This window comes from Chlamydotis macqueenii, chromosome 19, assembly GCF_036417535.1.
Source record: "Chlamydotis macqueenii isolate bChlMac1 chromosome 19, bChlMac1.mat, whole genome shotgun sequence".
NCBI lineage: Eukaryota > Metazoa > Chordata > Aves > Otidiformes > Otididae > Chlamydotis > Chlamydotis macqueenii.
The window spans coordinates 9,196,795-9,222,080 of NC_141574.1; the positions used below are offsets into that span (position 1 = coordinate 9,196,795).

The 25,286-nt window shown below is 43.7% G+C and overlaps 1 protein-coding gene across 4 annotated transcripts in view; it reads left to right on the top strand.

Annotated features, from left to right (window-relative positions):
• The window catches only part of LOC104476461 (SPNS lysolipid transporter 2, sphingosine-1-phosphate), a 136,103-nt gene that overhangs the window by 62,463 nt on the left and 48,354 nt on the right, over positions 1-25,286 (top strand). For all 4 annotated transcript variants that reach the window (XM_086763112.1, XM_086763113.1, XM_086763114.1 and 1 more), the window contains exons 3-5: positions 1,910-2,046; positions 21,814-21,965; positions 23,553-23,619. In XM_086763112.1, coding sequence (XP_086619238.1) covers positions 1,910-2,046; positions 21,814-21,965; positions 23,553-23,619 — 356 coding nt within the window. The remainder of the gene's footprint in view (positions 1-1,909; positions 2,047-21,813; positions 21,966-23,552; positions 23,620-25,286) is intronic.

Here is a 25,286-nt window from a genome sequence, read left to right on the forward strand (position 1 = left end):
CCCTGCCTGGCAAAGCCGGGCTCTGCGCCCGCGCTGCCTGCTCTTCCGAAAAGGTACCAGCCCCACCGGCTCCCAGGGGACTGGTTTCCTGGGGACAGAGTGCTAAGCTGGCTTCCAGAGTGGCTGTGTAGTTCCTCTGTAACACACCAGAGATGAAAACACTGCGTAAAGGCTCGTAGTTGTGTTTAAGAGGTTTTGGTTGCATTAGGATTTGGGGACAGATGCAGGGACTGAGCATCCTGTCTGTCAGTAGGGATTATGTGCTAGCTTAACAGCAGCGTTGTTCATAGCATTACTGTTGAAATGTGTGTGATGTGATGCTGCATGCGGTTCTTTTAATGTCTTAACATTTCTGTATTATCTCCATTTATTTTACTCTAAATGTAAAATCAGTAAATCTGTAATTCCTATCAAATACCGCAGTGCAAAATTGACTTACGCACAGTCATATGGTTCACAAAATACAGATGCAAATGGCTATGTATTATTTATAAAGCAGCTTTGACATCTTAATATATTAAAAAAGAAAAGACATTCAGATTATTTCATAGTTCAGCATTCTGCATCTTTTTGAGCTATCACCTATCATCAGCATGAAAAATTAATCATTTGGCTCTTAACCACTTTAATTTTATGCACGCATTCCAACCAAAGGGGTGTGTGTCCTCTGCTTTTGCCTTTTTTTTTTTTTCATATTCTATCCCCCCCACCCCTTTTATACAATTAAAAGTAGAGAGCTAGGGTAAGACAGTGCCAGAAGTCCAGCCTGCCTTCTAGGAACTGCTCAATAATTAATGAGAGTCCTAACTCCGTGACTAAAGAGGGTTCTCCAGGTATGCTGGTGTCCCACCCAAATCCTTCTGGGTTTGCTGAACCCCGTCAGTCAATAAAAGTCAAAAAGTTGATACTACGCAGCGGTAAAATTGATGTAGTTGCTCTTAGCCAAATCTCTAATGTGGGCAGACAAAAGCCAGGCATAAATCAGCTTAAAATCTAGCAATTCCTGCCAAGTTCCAGTTTAATCGTGAATATGGTGCGAGCGCCTCATTTCAGGTGCTTTTGGTGGTTTCACTGGCCAGGCTGCTTTGAGCTAGGCTGGAGGAGTGAACGCTGAAGTCGAGGAGATTTTGCAGAGGTTGTTCTGTGAAGAGCCTCATTCCTACCTGACAGAAGGTCTTGGTTAATACTGTGGAACTTTTTTCGGCGTGAAGCAAAGGGGAAAGGTGAACCTGTAGTCTTTCACAAGAGGACATTCCTGGCCTGCTAGGGCTTTGTAGGTTAAAACTCTTTCTTTTAGTGAAATCATTGCTCACTGATGGGGTTAAATGCAAGTTGAGTGCTCGTGAAAGGATCTAGTGAGGAGATGGCAGCTTTCTGTCTAACTGCAGGGCTGGTGCCAGAAGGATGACAGTAGTGTTAACTGGTTTTCCCCACTGTTCCATGATTGCCTTAAGATACCACTAGGAAGGATGAAAGAACTTCCATTTCTGTGGCCTTTTTCTCTCTGGTCTCTGCTGCAAGGAGCTCTTGGCTTCTTTTCTGTTTGCTTGAAACTCCTTCCAACCTCCACCTCACCTTCTCAGTGATGTTCAGGCAGCTCTTCATTTATTCTGTCCTGGTTTTGCCCATTCCCGGATGCTGAGCTTTCAGCGGACTGTGAGGGGCTGGTGCTTTCGAATGTAATACGAGTTCACTGGTCTGAAGTTTCTTAGGGAATGAAAAATCTGTTTGATTAAGGAAACGCTGACTTCTGAAAGCCTATCAGACTGCAGAACTTCGTAAGCCAGGGCTGCAGAATGTCTAATTAAATGGAACTGCTCTCTAGAGGATTTGGCTTGCAGAAAATTAGTTTTCCTGTTCTTTGCCTGATGTTTATTAAATGTTTCTTTCCTTTTTCTCTCCTTTGCAGTTTTCATCTGTAGTTTCATGGTTGCAGCGCCTATCTTTGGTTACCTTGGTGACCGTTTCAACAGAAAGATAATTCTCAGCTGTGGGATCTTCTTTTGGTCAGCTGTCACTTTTTCAAGCTCCTTCATCACAGAGCAGGTAAGGTCTTCGCAAAAGCACTTTGTATGGTGTCCTGAAAAGATGGACAATAAATTCCCAAAAAACTCCCCACTCCTCATCGCAGTGTGCTCAAAGGGAACGTATGCCTCTCGTGTATTTAACATATAGCATGTACCATTATCTGACCTTTTGTGGTGGAAGCGTGATCCGTGTGACTGTGTTCTCTGAGCTGTAAAAGCTGTCATTCTTTGATCGTGTGTGTTCATAAAAGTAACAGGTGGAGCATACCTAGGCAAGAGTTTCTGTTGACATAAGGGCTTTGTTTTGAGGGAGATCTTAAAGAATCTTTAAAAGGCTTTTAAAAAGACTTGGAAAAAATCCATCGCTATATAGTGGTTCTCTTGTCTTCTGCTATGGAACAGAAGCCACTGGAGTTTGTTGGGAAGCCTGCTTGTGGTATGTGGAATGACAGAATGCATCCAGCAGTGGTTTTATGCATGCACTTTGTTTTACGTCCAACAAAGGCCATGAAGGTGGGTGACAGCATAGAGATTAGACGTGGTTTCAACTCATTTAACGCTTATTGATGGATATGTCTCTGGGAGCTGATGATGAAGTTGTCAGCTCTCTTAATTTTGTCAAGCTATGCACAGCATCCCTCACCTGCGCTGAGCCCCATTTTGAGGACTCTTCATTGCATTAACTTTCTTGTCTGTCAGAGGCACTTGGAGGAAACAATGATCTGGCAGTTTCTGGGGAAAAATATCCTCTTGTTTAAATCACGTTATAGAGGAGGTTTAATTGCTGCAGGTGGCAACATTCCTGGAGAGACAAATCACAGCTCCTAGCGTCATCAGACTGATTCCCCTAAGGGAGGCAGGAGCATTCCTCATCCTCTCTGTCCAGCTGCGTTCCGGAGATTGCAGCATTGTGGTCACGCCTAACGAATGACAACCAGGAACCTAAACCTCTCCGCTTCTCCGCCCTACTCCCTGCTGCCCACACACATGCTCCGCAGTTTCTAATAAAAGAGAATTTCCACCTAAAGTGGGCAGCAGCAGTCACGTGTCTGTCTGGCTTTCATGTTGGATTGATTGTTTTTCTAAAGAAAAATGCATGTGGCCAAATGTAGAAGTCCAACTCAGTAAATTGTTCGGGTTTATAACTGGCCAGGAAGCATCTCTTCCCTCCCATCTAAAATGAAGACGGTGTTTTGATTTTCTTCTTTCCCTTTTTTATTTTTATTTTTTAAATTTGTCTTCGTAACATTCTGCAAAAGCAGCTGTGGGTGGAGCCCAAAGAGGGAAGCATTTTATGAAGGAACCGATTACCGGCTTATAAACACTTCTCATGTTAAGGATGTGCATTCGTGCTCAGGTTCTCATTGTTCTCTCTGCAGTAGACCTGGTCCTGAGGTTGCAAGCTGTGGAACGTTAGAACTGGACTGATGTAATCTGTGTTTTCAGAGTTGATTTTCAGCTTAAGGATTTTTGGACTTAATAGCTGAAGTAGTTAAGGGATTAATATATATGGTCGTCAGTGTCCAGGAGCTCAGGATGGCAGTGGCATATGTTTAGCCAAAGAAAGGGAGAATCACGTTTATAAAGCAGGATTGTGTTTGGAATCCAAACAGAACGTTTTGGAAGTCATGAGAGAGACAACACCAAAGTAGCCAGACTTGTGTTAATTCCTCCTGGATTTGCATCAGTGCTGACTCTGGACCCAGACTGCAACCTGTGACAAACCCCACCCCAATACTGAGAAAAATCCTTTGTCGTGATTTTACTGTGATCCTCTGCTCTACTGGAAAACATACCAACGAAGCTAGAGGTCTCATGCCCAGCTCTTGTTATCAACTCCAGGAGACTATGGAAGGTTTAGCAGCTGCTGTATGGATGTGCTCTACCCAGTGGCCGCAGCAGTTGAGCAAGACCGTAAGAATAGTCCTAACTTCACATAGTATCCCTCCCAGTTTGATACCCTTTTTGGAGGCGTGATCTCTAGTTGGGAAGTCATGCCACGCTGAACAAGGTGAATTCTTGGAAGCACTAATGAGAAAAAGGGTCAGAGAAGAGCTGACACAGCTTTTTTTTTCTTTGTGCAGTGACTAAGTAGGCATTTTTCCTGATCTTTGTCTTCTAGGATTCTTTTGAGGAGCAAAACACTAGCTCTTCTCTCGTAATTATTTTTTTCTTTCTTTTAAGACTGTGTATGTGTTTATCAGGGAGGAAGGCTAGGAGCTGAAATATGAAAAACTCTTTGGTGGCACAAATAAAAGCATTAGTAAGAGTACTGTAAGTAGATAAGTACTCACATTCAAGTCAACATGAAAACACAAGGCTGGGAGGAGCAAGTTGGTAGAGTCTGAGCCCATTGAAAAACTATACAGGAAAATCCTTTATGTGGCAACAGCAAAAATACTGAACTAGGCAAAAAATGAGAGCCATTCAGTAGAAATAGCAAACTGTCTTCAGGGATTGCCTTTCTTCACATTTTGACAGTGTCTAGTGCCTCATGCATGCTATCACTGTGTAACTAAATAGAGTGCACGTCAGCAGGGTTCACATTTGGGGTCTAAGTGGAAAGAGACAGATTAACAAAGGCAGAAAGCAGCTACAGTGAACATTCAAGGCCAAGTTGGATGGTGCTCTGAGCAACCTGATCTGGTTGGAGGTGTCCCTGCTCCTTGCAGGGGGTTGGACTGGGTGGGCTTTGAGGGTCCCTTCCAACCCAAACCAGCCTGTGATTCTACGGACCTGGAGGACTCTGAAGGCATGCCATTTGTAAAGGTGTTTGGTGGTGTCTTGGTAATATTAGTTCCTGGCTAAAATTTGGAGACTTAAAGGAGAACAATGAAAATGCTACCATTTGAGTGAATATCTAGATTGATTGTAATTTGTTGTGCAAGCAAGTAGACAGAAAAGGACATGCTAATTCTTCTCTCTCCTACTGTCAAGTTGCGCAATAAAGAAATACCCACGTGGCAAGGAAAGGACGTGGAGTGAGAAACCACCTCAGAGAGGTGGATTTTGATCTGCAAAAAAGGGTTGCAGCACAATGAAACAGTTCATCTGAGATACTATCTAAACGCTATTTCATACTCTTTAAGTTAAAAAGGTAGTGACTGAAAACGTGCAGATAAAACAGGGAATTGGGAGGATGTACATGCTGTGTAGACACGTAGCTGCTAGAGAGCACTGCATTAAGGTTTGTAACCAGTTATTAAAATAGCTTTAGTTATTTATTACCAAATATCTTTGGGCTTTTAACATGGATAATGACTGTCAAATAAATGAAGGATTAATCTCTCATGTGCTAGTAGCTACTAAATAATGAAATAATAAGCTCTCACAGGGAAAAAAAGAAAGTCAGACCAAAATGTAAGGATAGTTCTAGAGTATACAGGGGGTGATAGTTACGGAAAACAATGCACAAATTCCATGCATAGCAAAAGAGAAATAGGACACATAGATACCTAAATGTTTGGTTACTCTTCATGAGTTCTTAAATTACCTTTAAAACAAATGAAAATAAGAAACCCAAATAAATACAATTATCAGAGAATAATTCCATAAATCCACTTGGTTTTGTGGATAAAAATAGCTAATGATAAATCTAACTAAAGAAAATAATCAGGAGTAATGAGACTGGGGTAATATTGAAAAGGTCACTTTTTAGTTCTGTCAGATAATGTGATTTGACAGTTTATATTAGCACAGGATTTCTCTATACAAGTTAAGAAAGGAGTTTTTCTGCAGTGTCTCTGGTACATTTCTGTTCTGTATATACTGTTTAGCACTTCCTAAAATGAAAGTTGCATTAAAAAAATATTTAATTAACTCGTTCATTAGTCTGAAATTAGTTAAAGTTGATACACATTTAGCTGTGTCTCTAGATTAAGTCCATTTATAGAAACTTCAATAAAGTGTCTCTATACCTTAATTTGTATTTTTTAAGTACAAACACCTGCTTAGACATTACCTCCCTTCATACAGGCCTTTTAATCAATCTGGCACCTGCAGGCACACAAATTTTGGTACTTTTGCCTGCAAAACCGTTTCTTGTGTTGTTTTTGGCTTTTGGCAAGCATTTTGAGAAAACACTTTCTGGTTGTTGGCTCGTGCTCTGTATATAAATCAGTAAAAAATCAGCGAGCTGCTGGGCAGTGCAGAATCATACCACAAAGAAGTGCACTGAGCACACAGGCTCCATGGAGTTTATTATGGAGATGCATTTCCATCCTCACAAAAAGCGAAATATATGTCTGTCTTCCTCTGTGTCAATAGATGGATGCCCCATCCCTGGAAATGTTCCAGGCCAGGTTGGACAGGGCTGTGAGCAACCTGATCTGGTTGGAGATGTCCCTGCTCCTTGCAGGGGGGTTGGACTGGATGGGCTTTGAAGGTCCCTTCCCACCCAAACCTTTCTGTGATTCTATGAATATAAACTCTGATTTAATACACAGCCAGTTTTTTCCATAGATAGCATTTTGATGAGCATAGTGCCTGGTTGCCTATGTTGTGGCTGATCATCTTGAGCTGGTTTACGTTCCAGGGTGTCATTGGAAAGAGTCTGTAATCCCAGTTGCACCATTTCTCTACTCAACAGTTTCATGTGAAGCAAGTTGGTTATCAGGAGCGATCAGACCATGTGCTGGGAGTTTGTTTCTGGCTGCTTGGATATCCACATCTATTAGTCACAATAACAGTTCTTACTACTGGCTGCTTCAGCCAGAAATCTGTTGTGGATGAAACTTTTGGTGCTAACCTTCCTACCCCTCTTAGCGCAAGATTTGGAGCCATCAGGACCCCTCTCCCTCATGGGCAGACACCACAAAGAGCTTGGGAGTCAAAAGTTGCAGACTGTTCTCCCTATCCTGTGAAGTACTGCCTTTTCCCATGTAACCACCTTGAATAAAGCGTATTTCTGTGTAAAAGGGATGCTGGTTTACAGATGAGCGAAGTGTTCCGCTAAGTAGTTTGGCTCCACAAGGCTGGGAGACCAAGCGTACCTCATAATCAACCAGACCAGGCTGTGGTAATGTGGGTTTGCTTGGAGACATCAGAGCTGCGGATTGGAGAAAGTCTGGAAATGGAAAAGCGAAACATTAACAAGGTAAAGCAGGAATGTGCTTTTGAATCCTCCTGTTCTTGGTAAACATTTCTGTTCAAATGTTGATATCGCTAACATGATCAAACCTTTTTGCTCCCACTGCAAGTTAATCTGGATAGGTATTTTGACTAATTTTTTTTTTTCTTTTGATTTATCTCTGAAAGAGAAGCAAATAGTCCACTGTGGAATCCCAGTTAGCCTGCAGTGCTTGCTGAAGCCCTGACTTTCAGACTTACCACATGTATATTTATTTCCAAAGCTTGTCTTTCAAGGAGTGCTAAAAGAGAAGCAACAAATTATGTGCAGTATGGAACAAGTGGTTAGCTGGCTTAATTTTAAAAAATGTAAACACAAACCAGTCCCACACTCCTACACTTATTATTCACTCCAAGGGAAAAAAAAAAAAGCCTTTAGCCTTACGTGCTCTGGCAGAAGTTGTGTTATAAAACAAGCAGCTTTTGCCCCTTTACTTCTGCTGTGTAACATAAATCCACAGTTTGAAAAACAGAAGCAAACAAAACGAAAGGCCCCAAGCCATCGTCTGTATCTAAGAAGGGTACCGAGTGTTATCTCTGAAGCCACCATGAATTACTGGAGTGCTTATATCCTGCTGTTCCATCCTATTATTTTTGAGCAGACCTCTCTCAAGAGGCAAATGAGATTCTTTTAGAAAGAAAGGCAAATGAGATTCTCCCAAGCCACTTTGTGAGGTCTGCGCACACATTGAGTGTGTCCCCTCCATCACACGCAGCCCTTGACAGTCTGTGTGGCTTTCCAGAACTCGGTGTGCTGGAACCAGCCTGGGAGGTTTGTGGGCAAAGGCTGTGCGTTGTCTCTGGTGTATTTTGCCAGCCTGCAGTGTGGTACTGAAACCCTACAGATGAGCATGTGGTGTTGACATTTGGATTTCTGCGTGCTTGCCCTTTTGCTGGAGTGCTCAGGAAAAATGGAGTCCACTGCGTGCGCTCTTGTCCCAGAGGAAGAGATTAGGGTGGGTAATACACTGCAGTAGCGTTGCTGTTCTGACCGTCGGCGCTGCCAGCACGTGAAACACAGAACGCTGCTGTTAGGGCCCGGTGTGCAATGCTGGTATAGTGCCTGCTGCACTACCTGGGAGCTGTAACCTGCTCCTGCTTTGCCTCTGCTCTGTTAAGATGAGATGTGCCAATCTCTAAATCTCCTCTCCTCCCCAGCTATCAGGGCTCTTTCCTCCCCACAGGAGACCTGCTGTGCTTGGGGCTGGGCGTCAGTGGGTCCCAGCTGAGGAAGGATGCTGTGCTGGAGTTAGGTGGCTGTGAAATCCCAGAAGAGAGGATAAAGATAAGGGCTCTCATCTCCATTTGCACTGCAAAGTTAAATTCTTCATGGAGTGATTCAGCCTCACTTTCCCTCTCCTGTTTATCTGAAAGCAGAGGGCCTGAAGAAAGGTAATTCCCCCAGCCCTGTTCAGACCTGCTTCCCCCTTCAGCAGCCTGTTGCGCAAGAGGCTCACTGGCAGTGCTGGTGGTGGCACTGCGCATCAGGAGACCAGCTGAACCCACCTCAGGTCTGGTTATGTGTGCCTGCACCTGTATGGCTGCTGGAGATGGAGTTACTCCTCCAAGGGTAACCTCTTGGGAGGTAGGAGCCGTTCTGCTGTGAGAAACTTCCTTTGTGTTTTCATGGCTACTTGACTCTCCAGCCCTAGCTATGACTAGGTCAAAACAACCAAGTCCATGCTCCCTGGGCAAGGAAGTATGAGAGTTTCTATGGGAATTGAAAAGAAAGACTTTTCATAGGTGTTATCAGAAATTGAAGTGTTATATTTTCTGCTCCAAGTGTTGTTTTTCTCCTGCCAGTATCTGCATGTATGTATCTATAAAGCATTTGGGAAGAGTTACTGAAAACACAGCTGGTGATGACTGCCAGGAGAGAGACAGAGTATAGCTCCAAAGCTTGCTCAGAAAGCTTATTCGTGTGATGAGGAAAATGAACTTCAAGAAACTACCATAAGGAATATCTCTACCGTACGTTGCATTTCCCATCTGCAGAGTGTCTGGAGCAGGATCGGTTCTGCTCTCCCCTCCGGGATCCGGGAGCAATCAAGATTACACCCCCGAAGTCCCACCTTCCCCAGGTAGGGGCAGTTTGGCACCACGTCACATCCAAACTCCTCAAATCACCCCCATCATCTGCTGTTGTGTTCGTGAGTGTGCCTCCTGCCCTCTGCTGCCTGCCTTTGGGTTATTAATTGACCTGAAATCATGCGATATCTGAGGATCTGCTGCAGAGCCCTCTGTTGCCAGTTCGTTAAAATGAAGGCAGCGATTTGCACTGAAACGTCAGAACTGCTCGTTGGAGCTCGGGCGTTTTCTAGAGCAGCTGGACGGAGGTTTGTGCTGGGAGAGCATCCAGCAGCAGGCTGGAGGCTTAACGCTGATTCGCAGTGGGTCTCTGTCAGGGCTCCTTGTAGTTGCCTATCCTCTGTTTTTAGAGAGCCGTTGGTTATCTAGGTTACTGGAAGATGTTGAAATCATTATCGTAGATTCTGTGATTGTGGTTCTGATTCAGCTCCTCCTTTGGAAGTCTGTGGGAACCTTTTGTCTGTTGTGGGAACTGAGTCAGACGCTATCTGTTTTTGAATCAATATGCTTGCATTTGATGCTGTTTCACTGGGTCATGAAAATGCCTACAGACAGCAGCTGGGGACCGTGGTGCCAGCATGAAAGATCTTTACAGGCCAAAGGCCTTTACAGCTTTGTCCCATTTTTATACAGAAACCTGAATTTATAGTCTGGGTTTGTGAAAAGTAGGGAAGTTCAGCCGCTGTGTCATTTAACAGATGGTTTGGAAGCAATGCCTGCCTGTAGCCATCATCCCGCCTGTCCTGCTTTTATGGTGCAGGAGATCTCACCTGGGACAGTTATTTGCTGAGGAGGCAGAGGGAAGAAGGCATATTTATTTCCTTGCCAATCTGTGTGTGTCTTGGAAACATTCCTTCTCCTTGTGTTGTCTATTAAAATGTATATTCTGCTTGTCATACTGCAGCAGAGGCCTAACCCCAGAGCATGCTGATGGAACGCAAAAAGGATGTCTTATGGCTTCAACCCTGTCTTACTTGAAGTCTTTGTAATGCCTTAGCATTATGCTTTCTAAATAATTATTACATCTTAAGCTCAGCCTCATTGAAAACATCGTAGAATGGAAGAAAGAGAAAATGCTCCTTAAATAGGCTGGGATTGAATCAGCTGGTGGGGAAGAAAAATGAAAAGAAGGAAAAAAAAAAAAAGTAGTACTGCATGTACGTTTCCAAGCAAATGTTAGAATATAGAGCAAGGAATTATAAAATTTCCTATCAGCTTAATGTGATCCTTGCAGCAGTGGCTGTGACCTAAGGAACATTCCCAGTGCAGTGCTCCAGTGTTGCGCGTGGTGGTGGGGAAGCCTGGCTTGGTCGAACGAGTCCAGGAGGCAAAGCCAGGTACTCCTGCAGTGTCCGGATGGCACCGTGTGATCCTGTTCCTTTGGAAGGAAACTTCCTAGGTGATTGGGTATTGAGGGTATTGAGAGGAGGCCGAGCTGGTGGGGTAGAACATGTCCCTTCGTGCTTCGCTGGGGTGTTCAAACATGGGTCTGGAGAAATGCTGCCCTTTGTTTAAGGACGTAAACTGAGATATGTTTAGTGTGGATGTCAGTGAGAGAGCTGATGGCTTTGAAAGAAGCATGGTGCTTCAGGAGAGTTTGGTTAAGGCTGCCCCACAGACAAAACAATTCAACCCAGTTTTGGGCTCGTTAGGAGGCGTGGAAACAAATTTAAAGTTTGTGTTAGCAGGGCCTTGGTTGTTCTTGAAAGTTGTGCATATTATCCTGAAAGTCAGGATGCAGGAGAGAGGGGAAGTGTTATTCAGCCTCTGGCTTGTGTTCTTTGATGGAGCTCTTGTTTGCCTGCTGATACAAAAGCATCGCCCATACTGTAGGAAGTGTAAGTGCTTCTTCAGTGGCACTCACAGTCTGTGACCTCCTGGGTCATGCAGAAAGGCTGAGAAAGGACCATTGTATTTTGAATACTGCACAGGTAGTGCGAAGATGGGCAATGTCTTACAGTACCTGGTGCTAAATCAGCCTTTTGAAGTGTTGACATTTCTTCTAAATGCATAAAGTTCAGATGCTGCACAAAACGCTGCATTTGCGATTCAGATAACATTGGATTAGAGTACTAATCTCAAACCCATGTAATAGATTTTGAGCTAGAAATCCCTGGGAATGGCGCTGATCATCATGTCTAAAAACATGATTGGCGTAGTCTCGTGAGAAATAGTGACAAAACTTGCAAATGCATGTAATACAGCTAAATAGGATTGTCATTTTGTCAAACAGGCTGGCTGTAGAGAATGAAACGGAGCTACAGCATGACGAAACCTCACGAATTAATAATGCTTCAACTAGCAATATAACAACTCTTCAAAGGAGATCATGAATAAGAAGAAGCTGCTAGGTAGGAGGAATTGCATGCATCAGTTTCTCTCTGAAATCTGATGCTAAAAATGAGGCATCTCTCAGATGCAGGCCAAACGTACTGCAAGGTCAGCCTTTCTCACGATGCTTCGGGAACTCAGTTGAGTCAGCAAGCCAGAGAAATGTGAACACAGAAAGTAGGAAGAAAACATTTCTCTTCAAAGTTTGGAATGGTTCAGGTGGTTTTTCAGCAGAGTTGCCTGAAAGGTCTGACGATGATGTACTTAGACTTTTAGCATATGCAGTAAAATATCCCAAGAATCAGTGAAGCCGACAGTATAGGTAAAGAGGCTGGGACTACAACTTCATGGTAATTTAATTTAAACCTTGAGGCATTCTGCTGAAATGTGTTCTTCATGGACTCTCAAAACTTGTTCTACCCTTGCAGATGCTTATAGTTCGGGCAAAACATTCGCACCTGGGTGTCTCAGTCAGTGGCTGATCCTTTTTTCAAGGGGTGCTGAGAAATCCTAGTTTCTGGGGTTATCTCAGGGATAGGAACATGGGGTTGTGCTCTCCAAGAAGCAGACCTGTCTGTTGGATTTGACTAAACTTCCGTTTCAGAATTGGCCCAAACCAAAGAGTGTTTGAGCTGAGAGAGCCCATCAGGTTGATGTGGTTAGATGTCACACGTTTCTGTAGACAACATTGAGGGCAGAGATGTTGTTGATGTTATGTATCAAGGCTTGTAACTATTTATTCTGAAAAATCTGGTATCTGTTTATAGCTGGGTTGCTTGGTTTCAGTCTTCGCTTGCAACTCATCTGTGGCTGGAACACGGCAATGTGTTACCGCCTATGAATATTTCTTATTTTCATGTATGCCAGGTCATATTCCAGCTGTTGATATTTGAAAATGTGTCAAGAACCGTGCATTTTTTCCATAGTCACAAAAATATGTTGTAGTTCTCCCAATTTTGGAGAAAATCTCTCCTGTTTTTGTGATGATGTTATGGTTGTCTTTGCAGATCTCAGAAAGGGAATGGTGATAGCACCTGATGCCAGAGATATTGGTTGCAAGTGCTGATAAGTGTGTCCCTCCTGACAGATCTGGAACAAAAGACAACAGTTTGCTTCCGACCCAGAACTATTAAGGTTCTCAGAGGGGAGGATAAGCTTTGGGAAGATACATTCTGGCCAAGCTGCATGTACTGGTTTTGTAACACGGATAAATGACTGCTATTTCAACCACGTGAAACACTGCAGACTCCTCAGTGCCTTACACCAGAGCCAGAGGGATGAGAAGTGCTCTAACTCGATGTTCTAGCAGGCTCTGGTAGCATGGGGCTCTTTATGGTCCCTTTGATTTACTTGAAAAAATCAACCTTTTTCTTTAAGATGTGTTTTATAAGTAGCTATGCACGTAGCGCTCTGCCAGACGCTGTTCTGGCAGATAAGCAAGCTAATCTGTTCCATTCCTTCCAATTACATTCCAGACCCCTGTCATTAATGCAATATTAATGACCCAGAGACCAAATTGAGAAGAACATAAATCCCACCATTTGAGTGTCATGTAATATTTTTACCACAGACAGGTCAATCAGATGAAAAGCCCTTCAATTAGTAAGCTGAAATGTCTTAGCTGAGACTATTGTCAGGACTTGGTGGTGCTGCTTCATCACCCAGTGTCTTGTAATTACATTACCTAATTGGATGGGGAATGGGAATTGGGCTTACTCTTTTTTCTTTTTGTGGTACCCAAAAATGACTGAAAAATAATTGAAGAGTCTCTCAGGACTGCCATTGGTTTCAAGGGAGGGCAGTGATGGGAACTCAGATTTCAGACGCTGCAATTTTAATGTTGAAAGGGAATTTCACGTTCAGAATTTGCAAGTAGCTAAGAAAATCTTGGCCCTGATTTTTGTACCCGTGAAGCACACAGCAGCTCCCTGCCAACTCTGGGAAGCACTGTGGGAGTCTTGCTGCTTCCAGGGTGGTTTTGTTTGTGTGCCTGTCTCCAGAGTGCTTAATTAGGTGCTTCACTTCAGAGCCTATCTGTAGGTATCCAGTTGTTAAAATAATAATATAAGGAAATAATAATATAAATCTCATAAAATAAGGATACTTTAATCAGCTAGAATCTTAAGTGCATTTCCAGATAAAACTTTCCACATTCAATTAAGTGTGCCTGAACAGATCACCTGGGAGAACGAAAGCCATTAACAAATACTAGAGACAATCAAAGGAAAGGTGAGTGGACTTTGCTTCATCTCCTTTGCTCATTTCTGTATTTAAATATGTATTTTGTTCTCTTTCTACTTGCTGTAGTCTTTCTTCTCCTCCTTGTGGGGCTCGGAATACCAGCTGAGTTTTCCCAAAAGGGAATTTTTCAAAGGTGAGGAGCTGAGAGCTGGTAGGACACTTAGTGCATGCCAAACGAGACAAAGTCTTGAAGTGCTTGACATAGCGTAGATGGATGCTGTAGAAGAATCAGACCTGCTTTAGAAGCTATAGTATAAGTCCGTCCTTATTGCAAAGGGTTTATATATTGATCCTTGAGCAAATGATTAATCAAGCATACTAAGGTTTCAATAGCTCAGTAGCTTGCTGTTAAATCTTGATATGGTATAGTGGTCTCATCTGTATCATGCTTATAACCTCTAGCCACCATGTAATAAACATATGTGAATAAAATTAATGTGAGTGTGTGAATAAAATGTGTAAATACTTGAAGGAAAGCCGGGCATTTTCACTTCAGTGTTAGTGACCTGCCTGTCAGAGTTCAGAGGAAGACCTTGGGGTAAGAGAAGCGTTCTTCACTGGACACACATTTTTAAACTTGTGTACTTCGCGTGGCCAAGCAGGCTTCAGGGAAACAAAGTGAAGAAAAACTCATTTAGAGTGAATGCAACGGAGAAGCAGTGGATGAGATGGTGTCTGCCATAGGGTTTTAACTGAGACTTTTAATATCTTGCCTTTGCTAAAGTGGCATCCGCACTCTAGAACTGTGCTTCTGTCCCTGGAGAGCCTGTAGTGCTGCTTCAGTGCATATCAATGTCTGATAGGAGGCAGTGCAGATGAAGCCAGACTTTTCTCAGTGGTGCCAAATGAGAAGATGAGGCAGTGTAAAGTAAAATATAGGAAATTCCATTTAAACTTAACAAGAAACATTTTTACTGTGAGGATGTTCAAACTCTGGAACAGACTGTCCAGCGAGGCTGTGGCTTCTCCATCCTTGGAGATATTCAGAACTCAGCTGGATATGGTCTTGAGCAACCTGTTGTGGTTGACCTCACTTTGAGAAGGGGGCTTAGACTAGGCTATCTCCAGAGGTCCCTTCCGTTCTCAACTGATTCTGATTCTGTGATGTACATCAAAGGAGAAGAGCAGTTTGAAAATGGTGATGAAAGATGGGCTTGGCATCAAGAGTTCAATTTGAAGGGAGGAGACTGTAGAACATAAATCTGATAGAAGTTACAGGAAATGTTGTGTGCAGTAGTGACTTGTGATTTTACTGTAAAGAGATGAAAAGTGAAAAGTAGTTATGGGTAAGTGATGACATGCAAAATGAGGGAAGAAAAGAAGAGTCCAAACCCAGTCACATCTCTGCAGTGAGCCAGATGGCAAAAGAACCAGCAACTGCAGTGAATCTCCCCCAGGCTAGCCTGCCAGCATGACTCGCGTCTGATAAGGGAAGAACATCTCCTTGGAGGTGAGAAGGGTGGTTTATATTACAGTTATCAGGCACGTAACTGTAACATGAACCTCTAACTGCACTTGTATCTCTAGAGAATACCGATAAAATACTGATAGCTTGCAGCATTGCATCAGAGATGATAACTCATCAACCTGTCGTCAACCAGGCTCCACACAAGCAGGTACCCTGGCTAGTCGCTATCTATGCCACCCAGAGATTGAGCATAATCAACTCCTTTTGATTGTAGCAAATCCTGAAAACAATACTTACCCAACCCATTAATGGGAGAGAAAAGTACCGACCGACAAAAGATCCCAGTGAACAGTTCTGCCCCCATGTTATTTTGTATTTTGGTCTCTCTGCTGGCAATCCCCATGAGGGACTAGTTAAGATTACTTGTAGATAAAGGTAGGTACTCATCTTCCTTTGTTCCTGCACAAAGATCTCCTAAATGGTAAAATATCAAATGGCCAAAATTTGGCATGAACTTAAAAGTCTGGGCTGGACTGGACAGGAAGACATGTTCTGCAGGATTGGCACAATCACAACGAACAATTCACCGGTACTAAATACATAACCCTTCTCTAGCTCTTTACAATACTTATTCTGCTTTTATTAAAGGAGAGTTAGAACATCCACACTTGAGAAGGTAGGGCGTGTGACTTTATGGTCCGTATCTAGATTTGACACACCATTCCTAGCGAGTGTGTGGACCCAGGACTTGTACCCACCAATGGAACCAGGTGCCTTGGTTGTATGAATTCAAAATTTGTAAATCTTTAGGAGTGCAGAGAGGTGGAAGATGGATTTAGGCTTATCTGTTCTGCTGTAGCCTTTGTCATCCATCCAGACACAGAATGGAATGTAAAACATCAACATCATCGTTTAATGTCATCTTGCCTTTTACGATACATCAGTGTCTCTGTTTGACTTGGAAACTTTCAGATTCTTAAAGGTGACCCCATCGTTACCGGGAGGGCTGAGAGAATTGGAATGTTCAGTGTTTAGGCAAATATGTCACCTGCATTTGTAACCTCATTCCATTGCTCAGCTCTTCCAGTGACTCTCAGCTAATGAGCTGGAATTTGAACTGTGGGTTGCAGCAGCCAACACTCTTAGTCACAACACTGATACTCGGAAGCATGTTCCTGCTCTGGTTTGCACCATGGGTAATGGTTCTTCTTTTCCTACCTGCGGTGAAGGGTGTGGTGTGTCATCTTTAACCACTTAGATCCCTGCAAAGTACCGATACGGCTGGGAAAACTTAGTGGAGTGCAAGAGGAAGGGGCGTTTGCCTGGCCAGAAAATACAGGTTCTGCTTGGGAAGGGCAAATGCTTGCAGGTGAGCGTAGCTGTGAAAAGGGGCTGCTGCTGTCAGCCCTTGAACATGCACTTGAGCCCTGGGGGGTTTACTTTGATCAGCTGACTCCTGCGGTATATCGGATTTATCTAGCTTCAGTTGATCAAATGGATAACTTGTGACTGCTGTGGTACCCTGGATGTTGTCAGGGTGAGATCCTGCCAGCTGGAGAAATACATGAGTGTGACTGCAGTACAGTTCAACTGAGTTTGCTCTAGAAACTCAGGAAAATTAAATCAATCGCAGTGCTTTCTACTCAGATTGTTGCCATTCCACACACAGGTATTTTAGGCTCTGTGTGGCAATCTTGGCTGCCTAGTGGCAGGAATGGCTTTGTGCATGTCTTCTTTCCAAGGATGCAAACCCTGACTCTATAGCCTTGTTTGTTTCATAATGTTTCTATAAGAAAAGAAAGAAAATACGGCAAATCTCGGCAGTTTGAATGTGGAATTTTGTGGTGCTGAGCCCTCTTTTGCAGAAGCTAAATGCAGAATCCATATATCAGCTCAATATCCTCATACAGGAAAAGGTGCAGGTGCAGGTGCTGTAGCAGTATAAAAAAATCCTTCTTTTAGACCAGTAACATTGGTTCAAAACATGGCTTGCGCTGGTACTGTGCACACACACCAGTAGTTTGCACTGGGTTGGCTATATCTGTGTGATCTCCTCGGTCCCCACGTCCCTCGTCTGAAGGAAGCCTGTACTCAGCTGCTTTTATCACACCCGTACAAGCGACTCCACATTCAAATGCAAATGCTTAATAACTGAAGCTTAAGGATCATATGATTCTTTAGACAGTAAATCTGGTCAGTCAGAGCTGTACACATATTTGGCAGATTATAGATTTATTACTAACTAATCTTTTAAAGGACTATGGCTTAGTTCCTTTTGTTAGCTAATTAAAAAAGAGAAAGATGTTAAAGCTGTAATTAGACCTAGTAAAACATGTATTACTCACTCAATGGCCTATACAAGGAGGATAAATGTATAATCAGGAAGTTTGTCCAAACATGATTAAAGCTGGTCACGTGCCCTAGGCCATCAAACATTTATGTGTGCATGAGATTGAGAGTACAGTCTGAAAATGTGAATATAAACCACATCATATGCTGCAGAGAAAGTAAACAAACTATCTTTTGGCATGTTATAAATATTTAACTCAAATCATGATGCTTTTTTCAGATGAAAATTCTGAAAGGATTGTGTCAGGGCTGTAGCTTCTAGTGGGACAGTGTCACTGGCACCAGTAATCAGACTGGGTCCATTTGTCCCCGTGGTCAACTGTGGCTGCCTGTGGTTTGCTGATGGTTCGAGAAATTTAGAAGTCAGTAGGTAGCGTGTTCCTATTAGTGGTCTGTGCATTCTCCGAGGCAGAAGGATTTGTATCCCTTCCAGAACTCCTATCTCTTTGGAGGGATTGGGTTTCTGTTTTGTTTTGGTTGTTAGTCTTCAAATCACAAAGTAGTAAACTCTTCGGTGTAGAACTGGAGCATGTTTTCCTTCCACACAGTCAGGAGATGGGAGGAGGAGGGCAGGTCCATTCGCCTTTTCTCCCTCACGTAGGTGTGTACGAGTGCTTTCTCTGTGCACTAGTTTCGGTGATGGCATCTCTTGAAGGGACATTCCCAGGAAGGCTGTGGTGGTTCTGGGTCTCTGTCAGCCACCATTCTTCCCATATGTTGCTGGTTTATTGTATACTGGAATCCTCCCTGGCCTGGTCTCATCAGCCCCTCTGTGGGGCATACAAGTTGGAGAAAGGGACTCGGAGCACCTGCACATCCCGCATTGCCCGACTCGTAGCAGTCGCATCATATGGTCCAGGAGCTCATGATCACCCCTCTCCAGCTCTCCACACCCGAGGGGTGCCTCGGAGCTCCGCTGCAGTGTGGCCATCGCTGCCGCAGGCTCCGCAGCACTTCAAGGGATCTCTGCCATACGGACATTCAGAGAAAACCCTTGCGTCTCTACAAACCAGGAGATGTCGGCAGCTCTCGTGGAGGCACGGACATCTCTGACATGAGTGCCAACCAAAATTAAAGACACAAATAAAGAACTCCCTGTGGTAGCTCTTTGTTTCAAAAAACTTCAGTTGCAAGCAGTGACCTAGAGAAAGAGACGCTGAAGTGTTGAGGCTGCTGGGCTTAAAAAAGGAGTAAGCTCAGGTGCCGAAAGCTGACTCAGATGTTTTCCATTTTCCTGCCAGAGTGAGAACTATTTGCACAGATGAACAAATTACAGAAGAGTTCCAAAGTAAAGCAGAAAGGAATAAGCTGCTTTAATACATATACATTTCTGCTTGGGGAACAGTGAAATTCACTTAAATGTCTGCTTGTAAGCGCAGATGATGTAGAGAAGAATTTGGCTGGCATCAGCCCTTTCTGTCTCACCAAACCGCTGGGAATCCAGGGCTGGGACGAAGAGGAAAAAGCACTTGGAGGCAAACCTGATGCAGAGGAAATGGTGGAAGTGTCCTGCTCCAAAGTGCTTCCTCTGCATGGCTGATGGCTGCCTCTCCAGTTGTTTGTGCTGGTTGTCATGTCTGCGTACACTCGGGGAGAGGGATGTGCGTGTGGGTGTACGTGTACATAAATACACACACCAAATAGCAGTTGTCTGTGTTGCACACACAGTGGTTTTGGGACGGGGTTCTCAGTGGTTCATGGTATGTCTGTGGGCTGAGTGAATAGCAGCGTAAGAATTTTGGAGTTGTTTGGCTGTTTGTATTTTTTCTTCCTATTTGAAAAATTAAAAGATTAGGCCGTTCTTTGGAAGGAGGACTTCTTATCTTGGGAAGCTACCCAGCTGTCCCTCTTCAGAGATGACAAAAGCTTAAGTTTTGACTGGCTGGTCAGAGATAGAAGATTGGGGGTTCTAGCTTGCTAACTAATTACTGCAGAATTTGGTTGTAGAGGTTCCAGTAGGATGTGTGCTAGCCAAAGATCCAGATGAGATCTTTCAGCGGGATAAGAAAAGGCATAGCTCGTTAATCCTAGATACAGAGCTCTAGGATGCCCAGAGAGGTGGTGGATGCCCCATCCCTGGAAACATTCCAGGCCAGGTTGGACGGGGCTGTGAGCAACCTGATCTGGTTGGAGATGTCCCTGCTTCCTGCAGGGGGGTTGGACCGGATGGGCTTTGACGGTCCCTTCCCACCCAAACCATTCTGTGATTCTGTGATTCTAAAACCAGGCACAACACAGAACTGAATATAAATAATTCCCTAATATTGTTTTAGACTTGTGTGTGTTTTGCCTGGTTGTTACACCTAAATAGCTGCATTGTCTGTCGTCGTGAATATATCATCGCAGAAGGGCAATACCATTCAAGTCTTTATGTAGATTATGCTTTTATAAGACTGCTTTTATTGCCAACTGAAGTCAGAATCTCATGATTTAAATGTGGATACTGTTGCTTCAGAGAACGTAGTTTAAATATTAAACAGATATTTGGAGTGGGAAAGCATGGGATAAGCCAGGGAGGAGGATTTGAGGAGGAACTGGTGGAGAAGAATGAACACCTTACCTTTTGCAGATGATTTCATTGTACTGAGACTCTGATCCGCTGGTATTGACGGAACCGAGTCACTCTTTACCACAATAGGAAAACTTTACAGTTTTCCTGCTTTACGCAAGGATATAAGAGGAACCTTGTAACAGCATTATATGAAGGAAATTCCTGTCCAGTGCATTCACTGGGAATGACACTGGCTGGTGAGCACAAACTTGTGTCATTTTTATGTAGGCATTTCAAATTTGAGGAAGATCCAGTGCATTGGCAAACTTGTCGTTCTACAGGTGTAACCAGCGCTGTCTGCATGCTCACTGCGGGTCGGGCAGGTGGCTGTTGTTCCTCTCCGTGATCCAGACCTGAACCTCTTAGGAAACCAAAACCAGCCTCCAGTTCCCCCGCTTTCTAATTCTGCATGACTAAGTTACCCCACATGTTACGAATGCTGTTGCTCATTCCAGATACATTGGTTACCTGTGCACTGATCGTTGTCAGCGTGTTTCTGCCGTGGAGTGGTTTAGCATTGGGTAATTGGCATAAATTAACAGCTTGAGTCACAGGATTGCCCTTTCTGCATACACCCACATGCGTCTGCTACGTAGGTGCAGCTTATGGGAGATACATGGGTGATAGCACGGCAAACGCCCTGCCGGCAAACAAGGAGCTTGTACACTCTCAGAAAATAGGTATTGATGCAGAATTTACGTCAAAATGAGAGGAAGTGAAGAGTGCACAAAAGTATTTGTTTTGTGAGACTGTAGGAATCCTCAAGAGATTCTTTTCAACCAGAGGATTGTAGTGAGAAAAACAGCGAAAACGTGTCAGTGGTAGATTTTTGTCTGCCGATGGATACATTTATGACTGAGGCACGTGTCTTGGTGTCTGCATGGCATCTTCCAGCTTTGAGAAGGAGAGCCCTGTGCTCCGGCTCAGCTCTGCTGCGGGGCACAAAGCCAGTCACTTCCCTCAAACTCAACTATTTCCCATCTGAAAGAGGGGAATCAGTAATGTCATTGTTCTCAAAGCACCTTTGTGTTTACGGAAATATAATCCCTGCTGTTCTTGTCACAAATGATCTATAGATAAGAGTAGACTGAGGATTTGTAGAGGTTACATTTGTAGAAACAGATGTCCCTCTGCTTACGGTTTTGTGCAATTGACTGTTTAATTTCTGCACCTGCAGTTACTGCTGGGTGTAGCTCAAGCTGCTTAGATGTCTGAGAATCTGCTTGTGCTCATCTATCAGGTATTTGGGCGTCAAAATATTGTACCTCATGCCTTCACGCAGCAGCACCCAGAAAGCTGTAAGTATAGTGAAAGAGGCTGGCTTGAAAATCAGGTCCTGCAGGTTACAAAAGTGTTGGCTGACACAGTGCAATGGGCCATGAAGAAGATTCTGCTAGATGAACCATTCCTTCTTGTCCATTTGAGGCTGTGTTGTGCTGAATGTGAAGCCCATTTCCTTGTCTGTTGGATGGCCCTTTACTCAGAAGGGTACGTCAATGTACTAAGGCAGGTGGAGCGAGATGGGTGCTTAGCACAGTGAAAAAATTCCCCTATCGGTACCTTCTAATCAAGGAGAAAATCAAGAGTTTGGAGCATTGCGGGTTTTCCCTATTTCCAGCTTCCACTGTTGTCCCTCCTGTATTCAAAAAGACAAGGGGAGACCTGCTAAGGTGTTTTACTTATTTTCTCAGTATTTCTGGCTCCTTGTGCTCTCACGAGGTTTGGTTGGCATCGGTGAAGCAAGTTATTCCACTATTGCACCAACCATCATAGGAGACCTTTTCACCAAAAACACGAGGACCCTTATGCTGTCTGTCTTCTACTTTGCAATTCCTCTTGGCAGGTAAGTGACCTAACGCTGCTTTGCTCTGCTTTTGGCTTTTCTCTTCAAGTAAGTTCACACAGATTTTAAGTTGCTAACGATGATAGTTCTGTCTTTGGTTGGAATGATTTAGACAGGAAAATATTGTGAGCAGTGACTAATTAGTTGCAGGAATTGGATTCTTTTTCTAGCCCTGTTACTGGTTCATATGTGACTTCTGGGAAATAGTGGGAAGGATTTTTTTTTTTTTTCTTTTTACAGCAATGGGGTGGAAATGGAATAAAAATATTTTAGTTGACTTTTTTTTAGTGTTATTAAACTATCATTTTGAGTAATGTTACATTGGTTCTCTGAATTGTTGCTTTGATTCATTTGAGCTCTGGGCCTTCTTTAGCCAATGTCTTTCAGATTACAGTGAAATCAAGATCTCTTAAGACACTGGGCTGAGTTTTTGAAAGTGAGCGAATGGGCACCTGCTTCTATGTGATAGTCTAAATATCAGAGGTTTCAAGAGGAGTGTGCTACATAACATACAGAATTTGAAATTTTGACCTTAAAACATAGTTTTAGTTTAAGCTCAAATTCTGTCCAACCTTGAATTTGGTCAGTCTCAGTTTGGAAAATGCAGCCAAACCAATCTTAGATGACTTGGTATTTGCAGTAGCAGTGGCCAGTCCGTTTTAGCGCTGTTGGCACTGGAACAGCAATTAGTAGAAATTGTGAAGTCTAGTGTAGACAAGGCTGAAGAGAGAAACCGGAATGATTGTTCACAATCAGTCTTAATGCAGAGCAGTGAAGGACAGCCGAACCCAGAGACGCCCGGTGAAAGCAAGAGACAGACTCAGATCTGGAGTAGTTATTTCCTCTGGCGCTTTCTTTCCATTGAGTTCCCTTATCAGCCCAATGCCATATCTGATTGTTGGGACTGGAGGGAATCTGATTTTTTGTTTTATTTTTTTAAAAATAATGGCGGACCCTCTATTGTGAGGTTGTAGGCAGGGTGGGTTCACATAGTTTGCATTCCGATTCCCAGAGCTGGACAACATCCTGTGCACAAGTGGCATTATGGGTTCATTTCCAGCAGGGAAAACATGGGCAGCAGTTTAATCCCCTCCAACTCAGTGAAAAACTTCTGATTTCAGATGGTGCATTTTACAAGTTAGAGTACTCATCCCTGAGATATGACTCAAAAACACCCATTTACTCTCGAGGGAAAAGAGATAGCCAAGTCCTTAACTGGTGAAAATCAGATTTTCCCGATAGGGCTAAGGATGCCGATTATTTACGTAGAGAATTCAGTGAACTGTGGCTAGCAAGAAATGACAAATATTCATCCTATTGAGCCTGATTCTGGGACTTAATCCTCTCAATATCCAGCAGAGGTTTGGGTCCGGGGTTTGATTTTGGGGCCTGTCTGTGTAAAAAGGCCGGTTTGGAGGTGATTATGGATGGCAACCTCCAAAGCTTAGCAGACTGTTCAATAAAGGCATGTGATGGCTGACAGGAGAAGAGAGCCTAGGACACACATTTAATTGTGACTTTTAAAATCTTTGTTTAAGAAGAGCTCTGATTGTGGTATTCTGATGCTTACCTCTGTATTTCTTGCAGTGGCTTGGGATACATCACTGGGTCAAGTGTGAAGCAAGTTGCTGGAGACTGGCACTGGGCCTTGCGGGTAAGCTACTCTTCATAACAAGAGTTGCATTGGTTGGTCAGTGTTAAGAAGAGTTCTATCACACAATTCCTCAACCTGTTACTGTATATAGAAGGTAAAGGATTGGGAATGGCATTTATGGATATTAAGTGCATGGCAGATGCATTCCCTAAGCAAATGGGAAAGGTATGTGGTTTTGGCTCGTCGTACTTGTTTTTTTCCCTGCCTGAGAGCAAGAATGTTCCAGTCACTTTATTATCAGTCAACCATGATTTCTTCCTGGAGATGGGAAGATGAAGCATTGGCCTTAAATCAACTCCACAGTCTTTCAGTCCCCTGCTGTCAAGAAACTCCGAGAATGACTTCCTGCTTTGAGGAAAAAACACTTTGTTCCAGTTTCCGCTTGTTTTTCTGCCCTGAGACAGTCAGTTTCCTTCTATTTTGACCTCTTGAGACCTTGATAAATGTGTTGAAAAGATAATACACTCCAATCACATACGCACAAACAGATCCTGCACACAAAGATGTCTTGAAAGAGCTTGGAAGGAAGTGGCCCAGCAGAACTGCGTTCTGACCTTTGGCAGTCTGGGTGGCATGAGCCCCCGTGAGGTGCATTCTCTGGCTCTGGCACTTCATGAAGACAAGGAACCTCATGAAGCTCAGGCCAACACCACTTATAACAGCAGAGGGTGAAATGCATGGGTTCCCGTCTCAAGCAACTGTGCCCGTCTGCGACAGGAGCCATTCCCTCCCTGTCCAGCAAGGGTAAGCCAAGCCAGGAAAAATCACCGTGAATAGTTTGTCTGCAGCTAGGAGAGTGGAGAGTAGTTTCCAGCTGTTAACCTGATATGAAAAGTTTAATAGCCTACAGCTTCACACCGAGAGAACGGCTACCTACCAAGAGCAGAAATGCTGTAAAAGTAAAATTGATGAAGGCCAGCACAAGGAGTAAGAAACCCCCAAACCCCTCCTCCTGGTCAATGGGCTTTAATGAGGTTGATACATTGGAGTGCTCTTCTGTTTCTATCTGTAAAACTCAAATGATTAATTTATGCAAAGAAAGAATCACTAGCGTTCTTTCTCTTCAGATGAAGTCTCCGTAGTTATCCTGAGAAATCCTGGCTATATGCACCTCATGATTTCCACTATACGTAACACATTATAGAATCATGGAATCACAGAATGGTTTGGGTCAGAACGGACCGTTAAAGCCCACCCAGTCCAACCCCCCTGCAAGGAGCAGGGACATCTCCAACCAGATCAGGTTGCTCAGAGCCCAGTTCAACCTGGCCTGGAATGTTTCCAGGGATGAGGCATCCACCACCTCTCTGGGCAACCTGGGCCAGTGCTCCACCACCCTCAGCAGCCTCTGTCCCTGTGGCAATTGTTGTGTTCTTGCAATATGTACAAGATTCCCGTAGGAGCTGCTTCCCTCTGTGATCTCCTGTGGTCTCCAAATCCATGGGAGGTCAGGAGTAGCCTGTACTTCAGTCGGCTGAAGAAGACAGAAGGGCACGCTGGCAAGTGGCAGCTTCGTCTCTGGATTTAGCAGTAACGCCAGGGTTTCACTGGAGCATCCCTGAGTATCAATGCATATTGCCCTGTTGGGGGATTAACTTTTTAGATAAAAATCAGAGACTTTCAATTATATGACCTTAGAAAATCCCAGCATTTCCTTTTTTTTTTAC